This window comes from Nannobrachium achirus (assembly GCF_963921795.1).
Source record: "Nannobrachium achirus genome assembly, chromosome: 22".
Lineage (NCBI taxonomy): Eukaryota > Metazoa > Chordata > Actinopteri > Myctophiformes > Myctophidae > Nannobrachium > Nannobrachium achirus.
This window is the reverse complement of record NC_137829.1, coordinates 48,927,408-48,953,815: the sequence shown is the minus strand read 5'-3', so window position 1 is coordinate 48,953,815 and position 26,408 is coordinate 48,927,408. Positions and strand designations below refer to the sequence as shown.

Genomic DNA, 26,408 nt, shown 5'->3' with positions numbered 1-26,408 from the left:
TAACATTCATGTCAAGGACCCCCAGATTAGATATAGGATTAATATATGTAGGTCCTATGTGTCCGCAGACCCCCCCAATTCCCCTGAGTTACTGCCTTTTGTTTATATTATTTTAATTTGAGCTGCATTTCATGTCACGAAAGGTGCTATATGAATTGTATTATTATTATTATTATTATTATTGATTGATTGATTGAATATTTTATTTGACAAAAATGTAGTACTACAGACTGTAGTAGGCCTACTACATTTTTGTGCTGTACTGTAGTCTACAGTACAGCACAAGTAGGCCTGCAGTTAAAAAATCACACTAGTGTGAACTGAGCGGTGGAGGCTGCGTGTGTGTGTGTGTGTGTGTGTGTGTGTGTGTGTGTGTGTGTGTGTGTGTGTGTGTGTGTGTGCGGGCGGGCGTGAATGTGAGTGTGAATGTGAATGTGTGTGTGTGCCTGGCCTCAGTGGCCTGAACAACAGCGCCCCTCCCTTAACATGTGTGGTCAAAAAAGGTACTTCAGGCTACAGACAGACAGACAGACAGACAGACAGACACACACACACGCACGGATACACACACGGCCACGCTATGGAGACGGTGTGACCACCGCTCAAAAACCTGACTAACAGGAACACGCCAAAAAAGTCCTTGCAGTCTTGTTTCCATTGGGACCCTTGGTAATTGGTATTCAATTCATCAACATATAAAGTAGCATGAAAAAAAAAAACATTAAATATCATCACAACTTGTATAAAATAAACACTATTATGCACAGAGTAGGGGGAAAAGGTGGCGGGTGAAGTAACATGGTTGCCTATCTCTCTCTCAAAACTGGCAACACCGGTGGTAGTGGTCAGGGGTGTCGCACCAAATCCTGGGCCCTGGGTACAAGGATTCACTGCGGGGCCCCCCATGAATGTTCTTCATAGTGGGAGGGGGTTTAACCCATTCAGACTGGGAACGCATTATTATTATGCATTATTTTGTGCCTTAACTATTGAAAAATAGCAGATATACAAGCTCACAGCGCGGCACGCGGTGCCGCGGTGCAAGCTTGTAGATCAGCTATTTTTGAGAAAATCATGAAAAATGTGTTTGAAGTGTTTGAATATTTCAAATCCTTCTGATTGTTTCTGATTTGTTTCCCAGAAGCAAAATTTTAGTTACAAAATATTCGCTTAAAAAATACATAATATAGCCTATTCAAAGAGTTGCACACATTTTCACGACTTTTCAAAAATTGCCTCGCTGTGAGCTTGTAAATCTGCTATTTTTCAATAGCTAAAGTATATATATATATATGGGCCCTAGTAACTCAGTCCCACTCCCCCCCCCCCCCCCTTGTGACACCCCTGGTAGTGGGGATGGTGGGGAGGAGGAGGAGAGGGAAAAAAAACCAAAACAATGTCACAGTGCTAGCAGCCATCTTGTTCCACTCACACACACACAGGAGGAGGAGGAGAGAGAGGGAATGTGAATACCGACGTGAAACGGGGAAAAAAGGAAGACCTTCCCGCAACGTTAGCGACATATTAAAAGGATAACATTATTAAACGACGAGGAGGGGACCCAGTAGTAGCGTGAAAACCGCCTCCTGGGCTCAACCTTTTCACGGCCATAAACCGACCCGACCGCTCATCCAGTGTTTTTTGACCCGAGGAGAGGAGAGGGAAGAACGGGCTCCGGTAGGAACCTTCATTCGGGAGGACGGAGGAGCTTAGCATCGGAGCGCTAAGCTAAAAGGCTAAAGAAGAAGCTAGGTCGCCCGTTCGTTCGCTCGCTCCTCGAACCAATCCGGGGTTTTAGGAGCAAAGAAGCCGTCTTTCACACACCATTCAGCGGCTTCAAATGGACGCTTTCTTTCTGCCAACAAGAAGGAGGAGGATTTGATTTGTTTGCCATGAGGAGGCCGTGGACTCTTGACGTGTTATTATATTAACAATTACATCGTTTTTTTTTACACGACCAGCAGCCAAGCCAGCCAGCAAATAGCCAGGCTGATTCGTTGTTTTTTCCTCTCCCTCCCCTCATAACTGTGGCTCTCCTCCATGTAGAGAGAGAGGAGAACGTTGCTATTAACGGACAGTAATATTCTATAATGGCGAGGAGGGCCTTCTCCTAAGGGTTTAGTTTGCTTTAGGTTGTGCTGCTTGCTGCCTTCGGTTGTGTCAACTTTCCCTGCGGATTCATCGGGACCCGCCGTGGCCGACCGACCGTGCAGCGTGATTGTCGGAGGGGGGAAAGTGAAATGTGTTCCCCAAGGGGGGGTTGTTGTTGTTGGAGCCATTATTAGTCGAGGTTTAACCGCTATTTTTGAGGCGTAGTAAGTGAGATCGTGAATATTCCCACCTTTCAGCCTCTTCCTCGGATGTTATGTACGTTTTGATTGAATACTTTTATCAGAAGTTTGCATAGGAAAACCGATACAAGGTCAACTGGAAAGGATTTAAACCAACAAGAACGCTGTTGTTAGGCTTGTTTAAATTGGGGTCCCATTTTTTTCTCCTCAATTCATACAAGAGATGATCAGTGAACGAATCTATGCACATTGATTAAAATGACATCCACGATGTTGTCGACCACCAAGTCGCCTCGGACGAGAAGACTGTTTTGAAAAAGGAAAAAAGATAAATAAGGGGGTCTCATTGTTGTATTTTTCTCCCCACCACACACACTGATTGACCTCGATTGTCATATGCAATTAATTGCATAACTAGACAATGTCATTGTGTGCTCATTTATTGCCGTGGCGTTTGATCTTGAGCGGGCTGAAATGAAAAAATTGAGATGCACATAATTATTAATAATGTCATGCTGTTGTCGTCGCGTATCATCATCCTCCTCCTCCCAGCAAGTACACGTGTATATTTCCCCTCCTGAATTGAGCCCTGGATTTTTATTTCATTTTATTTTTTTTAAACTAAACTTTTAAATGCTGATTAATTAACTGAACTATATTTCTCGGAACGAACTGTTTGTTCATTGCCAAGAAGAACTCTCGACTGGATGTTTTATGTCCAACTGTCACTTGTCATAAAAGAAACGAAAATAACGTTGTTGTGATTATAAGGGACGCTAATCCCTGGAGGGAATAATCAGTCGTCATCATCTCTTCGGGATTTAATCGAAAATAAAGGATTTTGTCGTTTGATCGAAGAAAGAAGATGGGATCAGCGACCAAACTGGCGTTCGGTGTGTTCCTCATCTCCTGCTCCTCAGGTGGGTTTTGTGTGTGTGATTGTGTGTGGTTGAAGAAAAGGAAAAAAAAAACAGCCTGTACACGCTACTGCAAACTCACAATTCACAAAAAGAGAGAGAAAGAAAGAGATCGAATATTCCAAGTGGGAACCTCATGCATTTGATACAGTTACAGATACAACTTGACTGAATCAGATGCATGAATATGAGATCGACACAGTATCCCCAGTGTTGCCATCGCCTTGCCTCGGGTCCTCTGACACTGTCACGCTGGGGAGAGAAATCCAATGCAGAGCTGGAAATCAAGCAGCTCTTTCCCCCTCCTCTAGCCCTCGGCGATCCTAAACATTAGGCCTACATTTGGAGAGAGAGAGAGAGACATCTCTTTACCATTGCTATCGAACGCGTCCGATAAAACCTCCTCCTAGTAGTGTTTTTCAACCCTTTTCATACCAAGGTCCATTATTTATTATGCATTTGAGCCACGGACCACCATTTGATGAGATTTAGCCTCTCAGACCCAACAATTTGAATGTTTTGTTATCGTTGGATAGGATTTTTGTCATGAATTCCGTGCTGTATTGATATGGTAATAGGAGAGACAACAGGCAAACGTTGATCAAAATAACAATTCTTCTAACATTCTGTAATTGTGTAGACTTCTTGTAAATTAAGTTATGCAGATGTTTAACAATAATCAGATGTTTAACAATAATCTAACTAACTCAAGAGCAACATATCTATAAATGGTCCATGTGGTTACTCTCCATCATTTAGCTGGGGACCACCTGGGACCCCTTCAAGGACCACTGGTGGTCCCCGGACCACTGGTTGAAAACCACCGTCCTCCTAGTAGTGTTAAGCAGGGCCATCCAAGTGTAATGCATTTCTGGGCTTCTATGCGTAAAACAGGGTAACGTGTGCATGTGGGTTTAGAGCGGGCAGTTGTATAATGCATACGGTGTGCAATGATTAATGCATTGTGCTGCTTGCTTTGCTCTGCATGCCACCATGTCAAAATTCCTGCATGTTTAATCATGCCGCTTCCTTCCACATGCAAATCCTCTCCAGATTATGTGCTGATGAATGAATAAATATCAAGGCTAAAAAGCAAGTGCACGGTTCTAAAGGGGGTCAAAGAGCAAAAAGCGCCACAATTGAGCTTGAGTGAGTCCTAGTGGACCATGCTGTAGGTCTCCCAATGCCAAACAAGCTAGCCAAAACGAGAACATTTAACCACTTGAGTAGTATTATCACTTTGTCACTGTGATATTAGCTAATATAACCCATCTATGTGAGCTTGTAGATCGGCTATTTATTCGTCAATTTCTGAAAATGTCCCCTACCGGCATACTGCCCTACAGTAACTGTGAAAGAAAAGAAAAAAATCACTGATTTAAAAGTGTTTCAACTGGTCAGCCAAAAGAGATATTGGCCTTTAAGTGATATTACACTAATTGTACATCTGTTCGTGAGGTAAATGTTTATCCCCAAATTCACGAAGACTAATTTGACCTTAGGCATACACAAACACAAATAAGTATAAATTGGTGTGTCCAAAAACGTAGTTACTGCGCTCTGGCTTTGTTGGGCAGTATAGTGACATGCCCAAAATGAGGATGCCAAGTTGAACTTGATTAACACCCAAACACCTCAATGATATGTTCCTTGTGTGTGATGTAAAGTGAGTAAACTCGGTTGCAATCCACCAAGAATATTCAATCAATCTGCACTTTTACCTTGTCTGGACTTCGACCTGGATCGGAAGATTGTCACATTCCTCAGTCCTGTGTTACTTGCACTCAAATGACCATGATGGCACACACAGGCAGCATTTAGAGGCATATTTTCTCCAAAATAATACCCAAACTAATATTTGTATGATATTGCACTTTTGCTTCATTGGTTTTTATTTTATCGCTTTTTATTAGAATGTATGTTTGCACAGTCACACACAAGGACTTTGTGCAGGTGGCTGCCTGCCTGGTGCTTTACACTGAGGCAACAAACCCTTTCAACTGTTTGCTTAACTCATTGAATGCCATTTCAAGATGGCCCCCAAGTACCAGACTGCCACTATCCTAGATTTCTAGTGCACAGATCAATTTTTAGTGCACGGATCGTGCACGCCCATGCACCATATATGCATCATATGTGTAGTACTTTTTAACAGCTTTCAAACAAAAAAATCCGCTTGGAAATCCGTTCAGGCATTCATGAGATAGAAGCCTTCAAAGTCAGACAAAACAAACACTGCCACCTTCCAAATTTCTAGTGCACGGATCAATTTTTAGTGCACGGATCGTGCACGCCCATGCCTAGATCATGCACCATATGTGTAGTACTTTTTAACAGCTTTCAAACAAAAAAATCCGCTTGGAAATCCGTTCAGGCATTCATGAGATACAAGCCTTCAAAGTCAGACAAAACAGCCATTTTTGACATTTTGAAAGATGTGTTTGTTATGGGGCTAAACATGCAATTTCGCAATTGCGATCATGCCTAATACATTTGAGGCATTTTTAGAATTTTTTTTATAAAAACAAATTTTGAAAAAAAAAAATTTTTTTTTTTTTTTTTTTTTTTTTTTCAAAATGGCTTCCAACTCGGGAAACTCGGGCTGTGGCAGCCTGGGAGTACTGTAATAACTCGTGAAACTCGTGCCTTGGCAGTCAATGAGTTATTAATATATAATTTAAGCAAAAAAAGATGGCACAGTAGAAGCTCTGCAATATCATAAATTGTACACTATTGTACGTTTAGAGCCTGGCAAAGCAGCATAGGTAGATGCACATGTTGAAGATGTACACAATAAAAGCCCTACAAGGATGCACCGTATTTGTCATCTGTTTCAGTCAGGGAAGCAAACAACTCTCCCTTTCCTGTGTGAATGTCAGTGGTTTGAAGGCAGGTCGTGTGTGTGTGTGTGTGTGTGTGTGTGTGTGTGTGTGTGTGTGTGTGTGTGTGTGTGTGTGTGTGTGTGTGTGTGTGTGTGTGTGTGTGTGTGTGTGTGTGTGTGTGTGTGTGTGTGTGTGTGTGTGTGTGTGTGTGTGATCACGTGTGTGCACATTCTTTCTTACCAAAGGGATGATAGAAAGGCTAGCCAACACCTGCTTGATTCATTGTGCCAAAAGCAGATAAGGAAACAAAGTACCTTGTGTAAAACCGTTTAAGCATATCAGTTTTTGTTGATGTGATTGGCGATACTCTGCCTGGGCCACTTTGTTTGTTCGCTCACGGAAGCGCTTCTACAAAGGAATAGGAATTGCCCTCTAACCCCACATGTCCATTTTTATGACGTTGACCCAAAAAAGTTGTCATCCGAGCTAAAATTATTGCCCCGAGGGCTGGATACACCTAGGGATTCTTGTAGATTTCTTGAGCTAGTGAAGTGGAAACTAAGGTGCAGCGTCTACTATCATTCCAACATCCCTGTGTCCTTGAATAGATATATCGGTCATTATTATTATTTTTTTTACGACATTGGTATCGGCAGTTAATGCATCTGATATATTTTTGACCACACTTGCAACCTTTCGGTCCATATATTTTAATTTGGGCTTGTAATTCATGAAAATGTTCAAAAGCCTCCAAAAAATATAAATACATAAATAGCACATCTACAAGCTCACAATGTGTTGCATTGAGCTTGTAGATCGGCGATTTTTGTCTATTTTCTAAAAGGGCTGTGGTAGTGTTTAAATAAGTAAATTCAAGTTAGATGTTCTCAAAAAGAAACTTTAATCAAATCAAGTTTTTTCAAATTGATTAGGCAATGTTGCACATTTGACAAAATCAGTCAAAATAGATAATCAGGGGTCTAGGACTTCCAAATCCATATCCATCCATATACTGTATGTGAGGATATACTTTGTTAACCCAACTCCCGCAGGGGTCTATATACTAGGACCCCCTCATTATTTTGCATCTACACCAAATCTCCTTTTGGCCGAAAATACGCGATCTGCTATTTCTGCTGACTGTTTGCCCCCAGTATAGGGACGCTAGTGTTCATGTATATGTAATTGGCTCCAGTGCGGCGACCTGTGCTGTATGTTATCTAGCAAGAGAAGGAGAAAAGACATATTCAAGTCAGTAGTGTAGAGTAGACTGACTTAGCTGATCTAGACTATGTAACCTAGAAAAAAAAGAAATCGGTTTAAAAATGCTTCTTAGGCATGGTTTTAAGATATTTTCACTTACTACAATCAGTGCAACCAAATCCCTGTAAGACAGAGGTCTTCAACTGGGGGTCCGGGACCCCCAGGGGGTCCTCAGAGTTACTACAGGGGGTCCTCCAAATCCTTTGTGAGAGAGAATTTTTTTCTCCTTTTTTATATTAACCACTTGAACCCTAGTGTCCCTATTCTAAGAACTTTAGCCTGAAATAGCAGATCTACAAGCTCGCAGTGCGAGGCGTTGTGAGCTTGTAGATCGACTATTTTTGGCAAAGAGGTTTGGTGTAGAGGGGGAAAAGTGCAGACTAAGTACATAGTGAAAGGTCAAGTTTATTAAGTTCCAGGTTCAAGTGGTTAAATATCTGAAAACACAAATTGACATGAATCCAAAATACACTGATGATTGCGCTGTCAAACGATGAAACTATATGGAATCTATGAAAAGGTTGTGGGGGTCCCTGCTTCATCTCTCTCTCAACTAAGGGGTCCTTGGCCTGAAAACGTTGAAGAGCCCTGCTGTAAGACAAAGAGACACACAGCACAGCATAGCATAGCAGCCTGATATTGAGTCTGTCACAGCTGGACCAGGTGGTGTTCCAGGTGTTCTAAACTTTGTGTTTAAACCTCTTGCAATGTCTTAAATTGTTTTGTTTTTAACCGTAAAGCACTTTGAATTGCATTTATGTCTGAAATGTGCAATATAAATAAATATTATTATTATTATTCTATCATCAGTCATCACTTGTACAGTCCAGCAGGAGGCCATTAGACAATGACACCACTTGTGTCACAAATCTCCCCCCCCCCCCCCCCAAAAAAAAAACAAAAACAAAAACAAATATTTGTTGTTTGATGTTTGTTGAAGTGCAGTAGAAGAGCAGTGATGTTGAACTGTTTTCAGTACAGTGTAGTCAAGTGAGTCAGTACCAAGACCGCGGGTGATCTTTCAACTGGGTCATTGGGAAATTGACAATAAAATAAAATAATTGTTACATTCATGTGAGTGAAATAATGGGCCACTCTTTGACTTTTGTCCACCTGTCAAAGTCACTTAAATGCTGCAATAGTTTATAGTTGTGCACCTGTCAAAAGATGTCAGTTAAACTCTGCGATAGTTTACAGTTGTCCACCTGTCAAAAGTCAGTTAAAACTCTCCGATAGTTTATGGTGGACCAGGCCACCTGTCCAAATCCCTGATGCATTTATGTTTGTCTGTAGCGTTGTTTTTTATAAGGTGCATTCACACTGGCTGAACTGATACAAATAATCACACATCGTTTGAAACGTGCAAAACAAGCTTCTGTTTTTCAGTCAGGTTGTTCAGGTTCAAGATTATTGTCACATATATCCATATAAAGTACAAATACAATGAATAAATATTGTTATGAATGTGTGTTTGCTTGTTATGGTGGATAGATGGACACACTCAACCTAGGCTACACACAATCCTAATGGACCAATTATTTGTTTAAAACATTGAGACTGAATGCACAGGTCACTGTTTCATGTAATCAATTCCCAACAGATCCCCAAACCAGGGGGGGGGGAGTGTTGGTTTGAGTTCATTCAACAACCTCTTGTGTGTTGGCTAGTGAGGTGTGCCCTAGCGAGACACATATACTTCATTGCGCAACGGTATTGTGAGTCGAGAGTAGCTGACATACAAGCTCACACCGCGCCCGTTGTGAGCTTGGAGGTCTGCTATTCTCGGCCGCGCGACACCGTCGTGGGATGGAGCATAAATGAGGCTTCATGGACTGCAGCTGGGCGAGCAGCAGGGACCGGTGCCTTGATCATGAGGAGCGTTCCCTCCGTTCTGATGACGGCGAATGGAGGCGGGGTTTGAAGGGCAACCGTTTTGAATGGCTATTATTGTTTACAATCAACAGAAACCAAGGATTACATATTTCAAGAGTGAGAGATCACAGTAAAAATGCTTAGCATTCTTCCCCCACACTAGGAGAAAAACGGCATCTGAAAGTTTGATGGAATTCATTTTTAAACGTGAGTGAAGTGACCACTTACTTACCCATTGCATCCTATGAGCGGTGGGGTTCGTTTGGTGCCGACCTGCGCGCGCATACTGGCCATTAAGGCATCTATATGTTCTGGCTATTCACCTTATTCCTGGCCACTCCCAGGAAGTAGGGCGAAACACCTGGGCTGGGCGAAACACCTGGGAAAGTGGTAAACAGAGAACTCGATGTTGGGCTCTGGGTGAAACCTATGTTGCCATGTCTGCTTATAATAAGCGATTTGTGTGTTAAAAGAAAGTGTAATTGGGCTTGCGTTCTAATGTTTTCTTTTTTTTAACCAGTGGTTCCCACATTTTTTCATATCAAGGACCCCCCAGATTAATATATTTGAAAATATGTTGTGCCAGGGACCTCCACACGTTTCAGCAATATTAAAAAAAAAAATATATATATATCTACAAGCTCACAGTGTGTCGCAATGTGACACATTGTGAACTTGTGATCTGCTATTTTCAAATAGCCGATGTAAAGTAGTAAACTTGCAGTTGCTTCTATTGGGCTTATTTTCATAGACCTAAACACAAGATTCCCTGTTTACTTCCTTACTAGGGAGGAAGTGAGAAGATGTTGAATGAGGTAGCACACAGAGAAAAACTCAATGGCGCCCTCTATAAAAGGCAATGGCGGTGCCAATGGAGAGGGCCAGGAATAAGGTGAATAGAGCAGTGTTTCAGAGACCATCCGCATGTGCTGTTTGGTGTAATAACGAGATTCAGTTGTAATGCAATTATTTGTATTAAGCAGTGATAGCTGGGGCTTGTTGGTTTTATTCCACTTTCATCGTCTTTGTTCATCTTGATTTCTTTGCAGATTGTGGCACAGACTGCACCTAACGTACATTTGAATCCTTTGAGCCTATCGTGCCTTTCCGACAGTGGCGGTGGTCCATTACTGTCAGGATAATGTAAAAGGAAGCATTTGGAGGCAGACCTTATCAACCAAGAGATGAGCCAAACCAGTTATATATCCAAGCCATGGAAATTGAAACTGGTTGTTTTTATTCTGATAGGCCATGACCAGCTGGGTTTCTTTTTAACCCAAAATCCAATTTCACTCGTTGGCCCCCTCCTCGTTGCTTCTCACATATTAATTTTCCTCTCTAACTGTGCAACAAAAGACCACAATCCTGCCCTTGTCAGTACCCTCTGCATTTTAAGCAGTTCTATATGCGACTACAATTATCACATTACCTCTAGTGGCTCTCACAAGAGGAACCCCTCAGAAGAGCACAATTAGAATGTGTATTCCTCATTGCCAAGGGTGCTGCTGTCTTCAAATTAGGTGATCAGTGGCGTCCTCCGTGATGGCGTAGCCCTGGCCTGCAGTCCAATACATAGGGCTGTCTCACCATTACAATTTGAACTCATGTACTGCCCTAACCCAAGAATCCGGATAAATAGCCGTAGGGCCAGGCGCCCGCAAAGTGCCTATCGAACATTTTTGCCACCGCGGTATTTGTCTTAAATAATTGCGATTAGACGATTACTGGTGTAATAATTGTGACCAGGCCTACCTATACATAAAAATCACACCCAATGTGAAGTGAGCGGTGGTCATGCTTCAGATTTAGGATAGGATAGGATTTGAGTCTAGGATGGCACCGGCTATGCTACACACACACGTTTTGCTATGGCAAAACGCTGAGGAAAAAGGTTACAGACATAAGACATATGACATCACTAGACAAACATGATGCTACGTACACACATTTTGCTATGGCAAAACGCTGAGGAAAAAGGCTACAGACACACGCACAGCCACTCTATGGAGCGGTTTACCACCGCTCAAAAAACAAACAAAAAATCACTTTAATATGAAACGAGTTAAAAGTAGGGGTGTCTTCAAAAATTCGACGAATCGACGCGTCGTTTTAAGCCCCCGGAATCGACGCCAATTGTTTGAGTCGAGCCGTCAAAAATATATTATTTTTTATCACACCGGTGCGGTATGAGAGCGCTGGACTGTCATGTTCTTCCTATTTAGTCCATACTTCCTACTGCTTGCAACTAGACTTAAAAATAAAACCAGTTCACGTGACTTGAAAGTTGCCTTGATCATATAACAAGGTGCTCTTATTTTGAAGTTAACCGCTTTGAGAGGAAATGCTTCGACTTGTTGTTATTCTACTTGTTAAAGCTGACCAAGAAGCAGCAGCGCGATGCGCTTTCACTTTCACTCACTGCCGCTGACTCGCTGAGTGTGGCTCTGTGGTGGTGGTCTAAGGCAGAGGACTGCGGTGGAGTAGAGGACTTCTTAAAAAGTTTTAGATTATGACAATTTGCTTGCATTGTGATGCAGCCGTGTGCCGTTCTACATCGACGCAGTGATGTTACATTATTGTTACCTTTAGCCTACTTTGGTGTTGTTTTTCCTCCTGAAGGAACAGGGCTAAATCGTTAGCATGCTAGCGCTTTAGCCCTGTTCCTTTAGCCTTGGAGAGGAATAAAATCATTACAACCAGGCAGTTTTCAAAGCAGAGAATCCACCAATCATAGTGGTTTACAACAGCTGTTGTACCGGTACTCTATCAATGCGTTGCGGTCGCGCCTCCTCTCCAGTCATTAAAGCACAACTTTTTTTATTTTTTTTTTATTATTATTATTTTTTTACACATAAACGATTCGTCGACGCATCGGATTAACCCCCGCGACTCGAGTCGACTTGATAAATCCTGAGTCGAAGACAGCCCTAGTTAAAAGGTAAATCACCCAGAGGCCCCAGTGACATCAGAATGAAACATGGATTTTTAGCTATATTAGGCAGGATCTCCCCTCTCCCTCATCCACCTTTATTCAACCTACCCCTTGCCAGGTGTAAGTGGATGCGCATCACATTGTTTACATAGAGTTCCTGCTCCAAGCATGCTGCCAAATATAATCCTACCTGCCCGGACATGATTCATTAATGGCCCTGTGATGGACATTTGACTGCCTCTCAGTATCGCATACCACCAAGCACGCAGCCCTCATCTCTCGGTCACAGCGTATCCTGAGAGTTGTTTTTGTTGGCTTTGTGCGTGCGGCAGTGGTCCCCTACCCCTATCTGTCAGGTAACGGGTTATGTTGTTCAGACGCACCGCTTGACCGGCAGCGGACCTGGGCCTTCCTGTCAACAGGGCTACGGTCCCGGCTACTTCCCGGCACGCTCAAGAGTTGCCACAACAAATATGCCTGGTCCCCGCTGAGGTTCAGAGCAAGTTGTTGTTTGGTTGGTTTAGTGTGATCGTTATCAGGTTTCTGGAATATGTGCTCTGAAAGTGGCTTGCTCAACATTAACGGCTTCAAAGAGATTTGGTTATGTGCCCCACATCTAGTGTATGCGTTTACCATTCCTTCCTAACCATACAAATACATTGACCGTAAGACAAAGAATCACACATTCCCCCTCTTGTTTTGGCTTCTTTACCCCCTTTCTGTTTTGCAGTGCAGAGGTGGATTTCAGCCACCAAGATAGTGTTGCAGGGCCATAGCACCATGATTGCATGAATTATTTATGTCAAACGGTTGGAGCTGACATTGCTCAGTGTTTTAAAGGCATCGCATTTAAAAAATCACATATGCGTTGTTGTTTATTTCCATCTGCTTCCCTCTGGTTAGCCCTGCACTCACCCCCACCCACCCACCTGAGGACATTCTGTTCATCTGTGTAGCGGAGGGCCGAGTAGTTCGGGCCCTATGCTAGTATGGGATTTTAAACACCAACTCTAATTGCTTTCACCCCCAAATCCCTCATTACTCCTCTGTTGTGCCGTGGACTTGGCCGGGACCACTATAAGTGCCACAACAGTTGGATGCACATGGAAGTGCTCTATGGATTGGGTTTCCCTGTTCAATTCACAAGGGAGTCAGAGGTGAAGTGTTTTTAAGGAGGAGGACGGAGGGCATTTAACTGAACGACCATAATGGACTGTGCGCGCCAACCATTGGCAGATGTGGACTTCGCTAGCATTGGAGGGTCAACCCACAAGGGCTGGTAACTGGTCCACCCCCCCACTAGTCAAAAGATTAGCCTATTAGTAGGGAAATATATACAATATCCTGCCTTCCCATTTGGAATAGCTTGTACTTGTACAATCAAATTCTTAATGTATGTTTTCAGAGAGATATCAAACGTGTACATCTCCCTTATTCACAAACTCAAACGTACACACACACACACACACACACACACACACACACACACACACACACCTGCACTCCCTGCGCCATCCCCTTAACAAGCATAATCTATCCTCAATGACAGTGTATCATCTCAGAGTTGGATGCAATGATATTACCTTGTTGGGCTGAAAAACTGTCTCACTTTCACTCGCTAAACAACGGCACCCGTTCTTGACCTTGTGTTCCAATGCCCGCGCTGTGCGGACACAAAGACTGCAGGCCTATTCATTCATTCTGTACAACGGCTAAACGTGGAGATGAAGTCAGAACTCCTAATCCTGGCTGGAATGTCCTGCAGGCCAGGGTCTCACTCTGCTCCAGTTATGCGGCTTTATCGCTCCGGCCCTCCGCCCGCCCCAACAATGATCTGGAGGAATAACGCCAAGCCAGGCACTCTTTTTACCCAGAAAGAGCCCTTTTAACGTGGCATTTTATGTAGACCACAAGCTGGACTGGGTTTTCCACATTCATCCTCCCCAGAGGTAACAATTCAGAGCTCCCCAATCACAGCAAACACCACATGCAAATGTCTGATAACAGGAACGAGCCTAGATTTGCAGTTGCACCAGATAACCTAACTACTAGGCAGTCCTTTTGCATGGCATGCTAATGCGGATCCTGCTGCTACACTACAGGGTCAAGCATTGTGTCAAGTTAGTTGAGCCATATTATTGAACAGGCCGTGCCCCTGATTGCTGGATCCTGAAATGAAGACAAACATTTAATTTGTTTCCCATTCACCTTTTTATAGCTGGTTTGTTGTGCTGTGCATCTGCTTTGGCTAGTTAGATTTAGGACAAAAGGGAAGTTCTTCGCCGGCCTGCCTCTCTTCATTTCTCTTGTTATGTCAGCATAGAGTTGCGTTGTGCTTGCAACTCTCCGCTGGGCCCTGTATGGGTTTCCATTCTCTCACTGTACCGAACACACCTCTGCAGGGTATTAGGAGGTCACCCCATGTTACCCAAGGCCATTAGATGCTTCACATGCAGGAATTCGATATGTGGCTGAAGTTATACGCCAGCCAGGGGCCTTCAGTAAACAAATGTGGGATATATTTAAGCGTTCTCTTCTCATGTCCTTTGGGGAGTGCCCATTCCACCCTTACAGGAGACAGTGTCATGCTCCCTTTTTGGCATTTTTACAAAGGACACACACCCCCCCTTCCCCTCATTTAATCCCCTCGCTGCAGTAGATCACACAGGATACTCAGAGGAGTCTGCAACAGGCTTGATGAGCTGGCAAAGTGTGGGTTTAGACCAAAGCTTTCTTATAGCCTGCCCCTTTCCACACCAAAATGTGCATGCATGTACAGGATTTTTTATATTATATATTTATTTATTACAGGAAATGGGGGGAGAGATGGGGGAGTGACACACGGCAAAGGTCGTCCGGATTGGGAAACGAACCGGCGACTCCGTCAGGCACCAATGCCTATGTGAAAAATATGTCTGCAAAATATGTAACAGCAATTGTTTTTGACTCCTTACTATTTGCCAGTAGACGTGCCGTGGGGTTTGTTGGGTACCGGATCTAGGTGCCGGGATGGCACCTATATATCATGACGATACAGGTGATGGTATTCCTGCTGGGCGTTACTGCTTGATCGCACCACCACCTTTTTTGAGCAGATTTGCTCACAGTGACGCCTCACTAAACACCTCTGTGGGCCTAAATGGGTCATCAGCTGCGTCATTGACTCGACAGTTCCTAAAGGTCCAGTACCTGCAGGACCCGATCACACAACGCAGATTTCAGCGCCGTAAGTCGGCTCCAAATCAGACGTTACAAGTAACGGAAGCAGTGTTTCCCCTAGCCAGAAGCTGAAGGATTGGGGGAGAATTGTGGGGAGCGGAAATCTTTTTTCAGGTTTTTCGGCCAAGACATGGCCGCTTGTCGCCCTGAGGCGTCTTACTAGTAGTTATAGTTGTAGTGCTGAGTGTGAATGGCCCTTAACAGTGGGTTTAGTGGTTAATCAGAATAATTGATTTAGAAAAAAAGTAATTTTATCATGTTGATAAATTGACATAAGAAAATAACTATACAACCATATATATAACTATATATATATTTTATTTATAAGTTGATTGTTGTTCCTAAATATCGGTTTCTATATTTGTGTTAAAGTGCTAGGGAAAGGTAAGGAATGGCAATTTTAAATGCCTCCAGTACAGTGTTACTTTATGAAGTATGGCCAGTAGTACAGCATTCTGAGCATGGTGCGTCATACCAAAGGTTTCTAGTCCTATCTATACTACTGTGGGGAAAGTCAGTTGTCAGTGTGAACTGAAGTTAATTGAAAATTGTGCATTTATTCAATCATTTTGTGCTTTTTATTAGTAGTATATGAGGAAGTATAGGTGTACAGTAGGCACCGGCACAGATGACTATAGGCAGTGCTTTTGTGTTTTTTGGCTGCCACAAAGTTTCCCTTTGGCGACAGTTGATATTGGATTGATTGATTTTGGGGACTCACCCAGTTAGAGGGTTGCAGTTAATGGATTGGTTGATCGTGGAGACCACGGCGGGGGACCAGAGTTTGAGGATTAGCCAGACTAGCCAATCACAGAAAACTCATCCCTCTAGGCTATGCAATGTTAATTGTCAGGCTATGGGATCAGAGAGATGATGGATTGGTTCGAGTGGTTGGCGCCTATCAATGGACTAGCCAATCGCAGAGCACTTGTCCCTCCAGGCTAACGTCACTTTGAACTTTGTGCAGACCTTTTGACCTAAACTGAATCCTAAACCTGAAAATGGCAGATGTACAAACTCAAGCATAGTGATACATGTTGTGAACTTGTAGATCTGCTATTTTTGATGTTTCACACACCATCGTATGACAGAGTACATTAACCATGACCAATCAGTCATTTGATACATTTTCTAGAAATAATTACATTACATTTATATATTTTTAATCAGGTTGTCAAACCTGATTCTATAAAGAGACAGAGCTTCGAGTTAAAAAGGTGCGTTTGAACATGTCCACCATGGCTACCGGAGGCACACACTCACGTATTAGTTTGTATTGGCCAGTGCGCTAGGGGTGCCCAGTGCTGTATATTATACATCCTTTTTTGGCTTGTCCCCACGCACATATGTGTGTCACACCTACGTTGCACCGCTGATCTGACTGATATGTCATAGGGGCTTTGTCAAGAGTACCCATTGTACCCGTCTGTCTGTGTCCTTTTCGTGCCCATTTAAGGAGATCTCTGTATCTGAATTCTAGATGTGAGGGCCGCTATCCGAAGCACTATAGTTTCATAAAAATCCTGGTTGTGTTTTCCATGTGTTTTACCTACTGTCTGTTCTGTTGTGCATGTTTTACACAGGTAATGGTGACCCATGTATTTTTGTTTCGGGCCTATTTTGAACTATTTGATCCCGTGGGGGAAATTCAGTTTTCAGCTTCAGTGGTCAGACTTGAGCGCAGGGTCACTCAGCAGTTAAGTGTTTTGCTCAGGGACACCGGGACACAGATGACTGCCATAAGGGTCATATAACATGAATACTGAAAACTTGTAGCACTACTGGTGTTCACAATTACAATCTGTAGTAGCACCAGACAAACCACAGCACTAGTGTGGAGGACTCCTTTCACACTGTTTCACCCATCCCAGATTGGGTTAAAAAAGTCGTTAGCTTGTAGATCTGTTCTGTAGTATGGTGAACAACATCGCCATACTACAGAAGTATAAATTAAGGCATAGAACTGCAACTCGTAATGTATCACGATCTATATGATCTCTCTGAAAAAGCAGATATGTAATCATAGCTCAGAGACCAAGCTCGATGCTCATCTTCCTCCGGTTTCTCCTCCTCCTCCTCCTCCTCATCTCCTACGTGGCGTGGATGTGACAGTAATTCTGGCAGATTCTGTGTAATCCTGATAATGGCAACTTGTGTCTCTGGAACTAATCCCCCGGATTTATCCCCACCGAGGGGCAATTAGTAAATTAATTCCTCCCTGAAATAATGTTCTTCGTCCGAAGCTTCCGTGCACTCAAGTGGAGCAGTTACACTTTTCTTTTTTAAATAGACAATTGCCGTGATTCCACAACATATGCCCTCTCCAGGGCTATTTCAGTGCACGTTAAAGGGCCACTTCACCTCAGGACAACTAGATCTTATTTTATTGTTGTTTGGGACACAATCAACACAATCCTGAGTTATTTTTTGTATTCAATCTGTGTTTTGAGATATTTTAGTATTTCAGCTGTGCTAGTGATGCATTTTGCATCATATGATGCATTTTGCATCATCATGCTGCATCATATGATGCAAAACGCATCACTAGCACAGCTGAAATACTAAAATATCTCAAAACACAGATTGAACACAAAGAATAACTCAGGATTGTGTTGATGGTGTCCCAAACAACAATAAAATAAGATCTGGTTGTACCAGAGGTGAAGCGGCCCTTTAAGACACTGCTATAGTATTTTACTACTATCTGTGCTTGCTCAAAGAGGAAGCTGTCACTGGTCAGTTGGAAACCTTGTATTTCCAAAACCAGTACTTACAAGGAAATGGGAAAACAGAATCTATGTTTCAATAAATCCAATGTAATTAGGATATATGGCAGTACATTATTTTGAGCAAACATAAAAAAGGAGGAGATGCAAGGTTTCTGTCCGACAGCGACAATGTGGTTCTTTACACCAGAGGAACTTACTCTGCATGCAGACTGTACACAAATTAATATACAGTAGGAGAGAGATTTAAATGAGCTCCAAACAAGCGGTTCGCCTGTTTAGCCATGGGCACAACTGCTATTCTTTTACCTGTGTTGTATCATTGCTATGCCTTTAGGTGCTTTTATAGTGGGGTTTTTGCCTCTAAGATAGAATACATTTTAAAACCCATAAATATATTTCACTGGTGTGATTCCTGTATGTACCTTTAGTCCGGGTATTTTGTATCAATCGCTGTCCTTAATCACGTTAACTGTACAGTATCTCCTGTAGTGCACTATTGGGGATCTCCCAGGACCAGCTTGAAATTATTAATAGCACAAGTTCAAACGCACCATATGGTGATGTGAAACTTCATTGAAGCTGACAAAAGGGGAACAAGAAAAAAGGAACGGTGCCGCTTAAGCTGCAACCTGAGTCACAGAAGTCGGAATGGCCCCTGGCTGGTACTGAAAAGCCCCCCCGCCCCCTCTTCACCCCGTGGGTCAAATCAGACTGCGGGGCCACATGGCATAGATAGAGTGTGTGTGAGCATCTTCCTGAAGCACTGGTGGCATTTCGTTCTGTTGGCACGTGAACAAGCATTGTTAGTATGTTGCAGGCAGCAGCTGCCCCACCATCTTGGCGCCGGCTCCCTCACTCGACCTGCGTGACCAGTTTCCAACATCTCTGGCCCCGAGGCTCACAGCGTTCCATGTTTAGCTGGCACTTTGACTCATTCATAATTGATTGTCAGCACAAATGTCACTGTACGACGTCCTCCGCAAACCCTGGCCCCCTTGTTAGACATGGGAGGAATGAAAATCTGCTGTCTCTTCTCCTATCTGGCTGCCTGCCTATTTTGCCTGCTGCTAACCTAAGGCAGGTGGTTCTATTTTCTCCCTCCTGTGTGTGTGTGTGTGTGCGCTCTCAAAATATCTCCTTGTACTATTCCAAACAATGACTTGAAGTAGCCTCGCTTGGATGAAGAATGTTGCCTTGTGTCAGTCCCTAAGGTTTATTTTTTATTTTTTAAAGTGCTTAGTTTAGATGTCAGACAAGGCTCTGGCAGTGTTCTCTGAAATGCAAGTTCAAGACTCCAAACTAAACGTTTTCGCTTTAGCTTGAGTTGGAAATAGTCTAAAAAAAGAGATGGTGATTGTTCCGTTGTGTTCATCTGTATACCCTACAGCAGGGGGCTTTAATGTTTTTCAGCCCTAGGACCCCTTAACTGAGAGAGAGAGATAGTGCCAGGGACCCCCATTACATATTGTATAGAATTGAAGATAGCTTCATAGACTTGACAGCACTATCGTCAGTGTTGGATTCATGTTAATGTGTATTTTCACACTTAACCATGTATAACCTACATAAACCACTTTAGCCCTATTTTATACCTAGGCTATTTTGAAAATAGCCGATCTACAAGCTCACAACGCGGCGCATCATTGTAACAGAGTTTTTCGATATTGCAGTATTGATACTTTTACTTAAGTAAAATATGTGAATACTTGTTCCACCACTGGTTGTGTGTGTGTGTGTGGGGGTCAGACAGTTTGAACATCACTCGCTGCTTCTTTGCAGAAGCGTTGTCAAACCACACCCGTCCTCCGCACCACATCCTTTGACTGAATGAGCCTGTTTTTGTCGGTCAGAGGAACCACTTGAGGTTTTGTTGGGGCTAACCACAAAAACCAGCTTATATTGTTGTTTCTTCAAAACCCATATGGCGCCTGCAGGCAAGGGTTCTCATACTTTATATTCAGAGATCCCTCTTCCTTGGTGTTTAGATAAGATTAAAGCCCAGGATTAGCCCTGTGTTTTTTATAATCGAAATTATTTTGTTTGTTCTGTTGCTGCCCCCCCCCCCCCCCCCCCCCCCCCCCCCCTCCGTGCTTGAGCCGTTAAGGACTTTGCTCCAGTGTGAAGTTTCCTATGTGCTGTGGTAGTCATGTGATGTGTAGTTTAGGATGACTGGGCTGAAGACTCATTCTTTGGAACTATGACACCTTCATTCTTTGGAACTATGACACCTTCTCATTGAGCTTCCCCAGCTTTAGATGGTGTCGGTCTCTAGCTAGCCTTTTATTCCCAGTGGAACCATACAACCCTATTTAACAATGCCGTTTGCTGCAAAGAAGCGTCCATTCTCCCCAGGAGTCATCAATAATATATGTCTGTACACGGACAAATGTGTCCGTGGCAAAGAATTGCTCTTCTCCGTGACAAGTTTTACACACCATTATGTTTTTATGTTTTAAGTCTCCCATGTTTTCTTCAGAATATGTATGACACTTATTCACTACAACACAATGGCAAATTAGTCCAACCAGTACTAGTGGTTGTCAAACGCTTTATTTGCAAGGACCTCCATAACTCTGAGACACTGCAACTCTACGGGTCCATTTGGTTACATTGTACACTCAAGTTATTGTCCGCTCATAATGGACAATGTGGTGGACAAAAATGTCCACCACAAGCCAACATGCCGATGACCCCTGATCCTCCCGTAACTCGGCCAAACTACTTGCACAACGGCATGGGGAAAAACACCACACACACACACACACACACACACACACACACACACACACACACACACACACACACACACACACCCACCCCATCACTGTCGTCGTCTTGCGTGTCACGGAATCGCTGCATTTCAGCACAAACTGCTCCCCCAGTAACTCGAGTGCAGCGGCAGTGAAGGCTTACATGTCGTCATTGTATTGACATCTCATTCATTTTAGGACACATTTGGCTCAAAGCGCTGTGCTGCAGTATATATTGTAGTTAACGGCACACAGTAAGTAAAGGACCCTCCAGAAGCCTTGCCCATGCTGTGATTATGCTGAGTAGGAGATTCAGCCGGGGCTGAATGGGACCGCTATCCTATTACCCTCTTATCAGACACGAGAGCCAATAAATCACAGAGCTCGACCGATGCAGTGGGTTCTCTGTCACCGCCAGTTCCTCTGCAGCCTCTGCCGAAGTACAGTATGTGAAAGAATATATCACCATCTTCGCATCCTACATATTATGATTCACTTTATATATATATATAATCTTTTGAAGGGGGTGGGGCCGGGATCACCACAGCACTGCAACCACAGCTTCGCATCCGCCATGCAGGGTCAATGTCACTATGATTATTAGGGCATCCGGGTGGTGGTGCATCATGGCCATGGGTAAAGCTTCCTGAGTCCTGCCCACCACTGTGTATCTTTGCCCCGATGGCATGAGGTCGAAGTAGCGATACAGGAGACGATCAGTGTCATTTGTTATTGAAGGTGCTAAGCGTGTGAATGACTTGTTGTTCATATCGGCAGGTGTGAGAAGTCTAGTCTGATGATCCAGAAAGCAATACGGGTAATACTGTAAAGTTTGTTTCCGTTTAGGCATGGACAGTATAGTGAAGAAACAATTATAGGGCTCTCACGATCATGACATTTTACTTGACGATTAATTGTCATTCAAACAATTCGCGATTAACAAGTCCTTTGGACATTGGGAACATTATGAATACAAATTAAAAATTTTGTTTGGCTTTTAGACCATTGCAAAAGGCCTACTATAATTAAGGTAACCTCTGTCATCAAGGAATTCTGTCAAGGAATTCTGTCATCAGACCAACCTCTGTCATCAAGGAATTCTGTCATCAGACCAACCTCTGTCATCAAGGAATTCTGTCATCAAGGAATTGTGTCATCAAACCAAGCTGTCATCATAAACCTGTCTGTTCAGCAGGGTTCTCCTCCAGGGCTTGACATTAACCTTTTGAGTCATTGTGCAACAAGACTATTGTTGCACATTGTGCATCATTTTAATATGCATCTGTCATTATTAGCACAATGCAGCGCCGCTCGTGACAGCCAGGGATAAAATGAAATGACATTAAGTATCTCACAAACTTGAACTCATGTAGCAGTTATTCAAATAAAGTGATTCATGAAGAGCTTTCCCCACATTGAGTAGTTTTTTAAAAACGTCAGAAACAAGATTTTACAACCAAAAACATGTTGTGATACTGATTAGCAGCCTGACTGACAAACTCTTTGTACTTTGTTCATATAACACCTGTAACGTAACCCTAACCTTAACACTTCTGATCTACGTTGGAAGCAGGGCTCTAGCTTCTAGTGATGGGCAATCCCGTTCATTTCAGTGAACGGATCATTTAGTTCACGTTCACGGTAATGATCCGTTCAAAAGATTCGTTCAAATGATTCGTTCATTGCGCGATCGTCCCGTGAAAAACACAATCGCGGGAGTGTTTTTATTACGTCGCGAGTACAGCCCGCCGTTGCGTCCTGTCTGCCGGCCGGGGCTTTTAGGGGGAGGGGCGGGGGTGTGAACGAAAGTGTGAACGACCCATTTCAGGGATTTGAACGAATCGTTCACGAGTCATGCTAATGATTCGATTCTTATGAACAAATCACTCATGAACGACACATCACTACTAGCTTCAGGACCTCCCCTCCTGAACGCGGCATTTGTCAGTGAATAAATGCTCCTACTGTTTGTTGATTAGCAAAACTTGCATATGGCCTGCGTGTGTGTGTGTGTGTGTGTGTGTGTGTGTGTGTGTGTGTGTGTGTGTGTGTGTGTGTGTGTGTGTGTGTGTGTGTGTGTGTGTGTGTGTGTGTGTGTGTGTGTGTGTGTGTGTGAGTGATAGCCATGGGCTTTCTTTGTTTGCATGTCGTTAATATTCCCAAATAGACAATGTCACGGATCAACAGTCTAATGAGTTAACCTCTTTATGCTGAGTAAGGCTCTGCCGAAATGCTCACATGTGCTGCCCATGCATATCTGAATAAGAAAGATGGCGCTGCCCATACCTAGCTGAATAAGAAAGACATGAGTGCTAGGACTTTCTGTTTTGTAACACGCTGACCTGACCGTGAGGTGGATTGACCATGAAGGCCATCCACACCACACCAAGCACGGCAAGCAGTAACTCTAACTTAAACTATAAAGATATTGCCTTAAGGGTAGGGTGGCCCAGCAGTTGTCATTTAGTCACCATGTCAGTGTGGTTGTAATTTGTAATTGTATTATTATTATTATTACTATTATTGTTAATGCTATTTTAATAAAACTCTTTTCGTTCATGTTCGTGGCACCCATGTTCTTGTTGCATCGTGAGCAATGAGCATGTTATTAATACCTAGTTTAATGACAGACGATGCTGTACTACTGTAAATTGAAAGTCTGTTCCCATTGGAGACTCCCGTCTGTCTACGATGCTGCTCACAGCAGTAGCACAAGTCACAACGGAGTCATTTGACTTGCCGTGCAACGAGAGAGTAGAGGTAGAAAGAAGGCTCTAATGTTTACTTGACAACAGCTTATTTGTACGAGCGTGAGTGTTTGCTGTATTTACTTAACAACCAGCCGTGGACCAGATTACACCATTTGCTCTCAACCAACCTGCTGTTTATTTCCTGTTGGTGACGTCATGCTCAGAGCTCTCTGATTGGATGTATTGTCTGTCTGTCTACTTGTATAACCCAGTGGCAGGAGTGTTGAGTAGGACACCTTACTTGTTGACAGCGATCATTTATATCAACATTAAGTTATTATTAAAAGCAGACGGTAAAAAAAGCCAATTAAAATGTAATTGAATTATAGTTTGTAATATATTAAAGGTGATACACCATGAAAATTCACTTTTCCTATTTTAAAACCTTTTTTGGGGTCCCACTAGCACCTTCTATCCTCACGAAGTCCCATTTCAGACCATTGTGTCTTTCTCTGGTTTTGGGAGGTGGAGGTTAAAAGCATCCCACGGGTTCTCAAAACAGGCTGTCCAGATTTGCTGCCGTTTGTGACGTCATAAACGTCCGTTATTGAAAAAAAAAAAGTTATTTCAAAAAGATTTTTTTTGGGGGGGGGGGGGGGGGGGGGGGGGCGAGAGCCATTCAAAAATGAGAGGCTCTCTATTCAGGAGTGGTAATTTAGTCTCAAACCTTTTGAAAAACGTTTTTGGGACAAACAATATGACATAAATACTTTTTAAATGCATGGTGTATCACCTTTAATATAAAATGCTGGTATGCGTGTCAGCAGCTATGCCAGTCTATGATCCGCTACCACGTAATTTATCACGTATGATGTATGGTTTCATACATCGTATTTTGACTGCTTTGGTTTCGCGACTGTTTTATTTCAGGGTTTCCTGCTGCACTTCATTGGCCAGGGGGGCCCCCTGGCCTAAAATCTGTAGCCCCTGGCCAAGAGACAAGAGTCAACCTCTCCTTTTATGTTGAGGGCAAAAATAAGAATTAGTCTAAAATAAGGGAATTAATTTAGTTGTGTTTTCCGTCATCATGGGCACATTCATGTGTTTTTTATATGGCAAAAATAAGAATTAATATTAAAAATTAAGTGAATTAATTACTCGAATTAATTAATTAATTATCAAAAAATGTCGGTGCACGCGCCATGAGATCCCCCCCTGGTCAAGACTTTTTCCTGCAGGAAACCCGTACACTATTTACATTATTATTTATAGCATTATTATTTATAACTTATCGCTGCACTTTTAACAATTCTAAATGGATTTTTCCTTCATTTATAGATCTAAAACCTTTTAATTTCAAGGACCCCCATAACTCTGAGAGGGTACAAATGGAACCTTACTTACCAAAGGCACCCATTTGTAACCCCCTCAAGGAGCCCTTAGAGTTCCTGGACCTCACTTTGAGAACCGCTGTCCTAGATTTGTTTAAATTACACTTACACTGGTATCGGATCGATGTGCAAAACTGTGGGTAGGGCTGTCACGATTATGACGTTTTACATGACCATTTGTCACTCAAATAATTGCGATTAACGATTTAATTGTGTTTTTGTCGTCAACAATTATATTTGTTTGGCTTTTAGGCTTTGAAGTTGCACATGGCAGATATAACACATAACCTAAATATATAACAAAATGACTGACATATTTGACAACTTTACACTTAAAAAAAAGAACATTGATACTGGAAAAAGCCAATCTACAAGCTCAGAGAGAGCTTGTAGATCTGCTATTTCCACTTTTTGAAAACGTTTGAAAACATTTTTCAACGTGGAAACAATCATGACTGATTTAATTATTGTGATTATGTTAAATAATTGTGATTAGACGATTTAATATCTAATAATCATGACAGGCCTAGCTGTGGCTATCGGAATCGGTATCGGGAGGAAGAAAATGGCATCGCTACGTGTCCGTTATCAAACAACAGTTAATATACAAACGCCGAGGGCTGGGGGGAAACAAACAGATGGTCTCAGGAGATTACAAAGAAAAGTTGTCATCCTTCACGTCTCCCGGGCAGCGGTATGCCACGCCACGTGAATTGACTTTCTCTCCCTCTCTCTCTCTCAAGGCGGTTCATCAGCGCTGGTTAATTACAGAGCCACAGTTGGCGGGCCCTGCACTGAAGCCTGGTGGTGACAGATGTCCCCCTTAGCAGCGAGTGTAACGGTCCCCTGCAGCGGCGTGGCCAACGCTGCGCGCCGCCACAGCGCCGCAGGCGAGCGTGCGAGCGAGAGGGCCCCGCGTCGTGGCAATGGTCACATTGTACGCCGCTGCCATGACGGCGCGGCTAATGGGGTTGGTGGTTATAAATAGTAAAACTACAAAACCGCCCATACACATGCTTCTGTTCTGCATGGTATATATATATATGTACTGGTCCTGTTGGAACTTCTCACGCGTTGCAATCGCATCGGTCACGCCCGATCGTCGGCATAGGATAGCGCGCAGTGTCTCAAGAGAAGTGAGGGGTGATCTCTCTCTGAAGTTAATTGATGTCATACTGCCTCGGGGGCCTTTAACAAGTATGGCAGTGAGAGCCGTAGATCAATCGTGACTTTCTGAAATTGTGTGCCAGGTCAACAAGGATGGATCACAGGCCTAATGTTAATAGGCCTGCAGGGGTTCAGACAACCCACTGATCCTACCTTGCGTTTTGGGGTCATGGTTTCAGTTATTTTTATTTTTGTATGGAAAATATTTCTAAAATTCCAATTTTGCTCATTAACGGGGGAACATTATTTTTTCCATTCAGTCATATTTCCAGTATGACAACATTATTATTGGCCTTTAATTATCTTCAAGGGAGAAAACAAAACCTTGTCACTGACATCGCCATGCGAGGGGGAGAGACTGTCGC

At 43.0% G+C, this 26,408-nt stretch overlaps 1 protein-coding gene across 1 annotated transcript in view; it reads left to right on the top strand.

The window, feature by feature from the left end:
• Positions 1-3,101: 3,101 nt before the first annotated feature.
• acvr2aa (activin A receptor type 2Aa) overlaps positions 3,102-26,408 on the top strand; it is a gene marked incomplete at its 3' end in the record, with an annotated part of 83,104 nt that continues 59,797 nt past the window's right edge. Inside the window, 1 exon segment of the mRNA XM_080753065.1 lies at positions 3,102-3,211. Within this exon segment, the coding sequence (XP_080609191.1) occupies positions 3,157-3,211 (55 nt within the window). The 5' untranslated portion in view covers positions 3,102-3,156.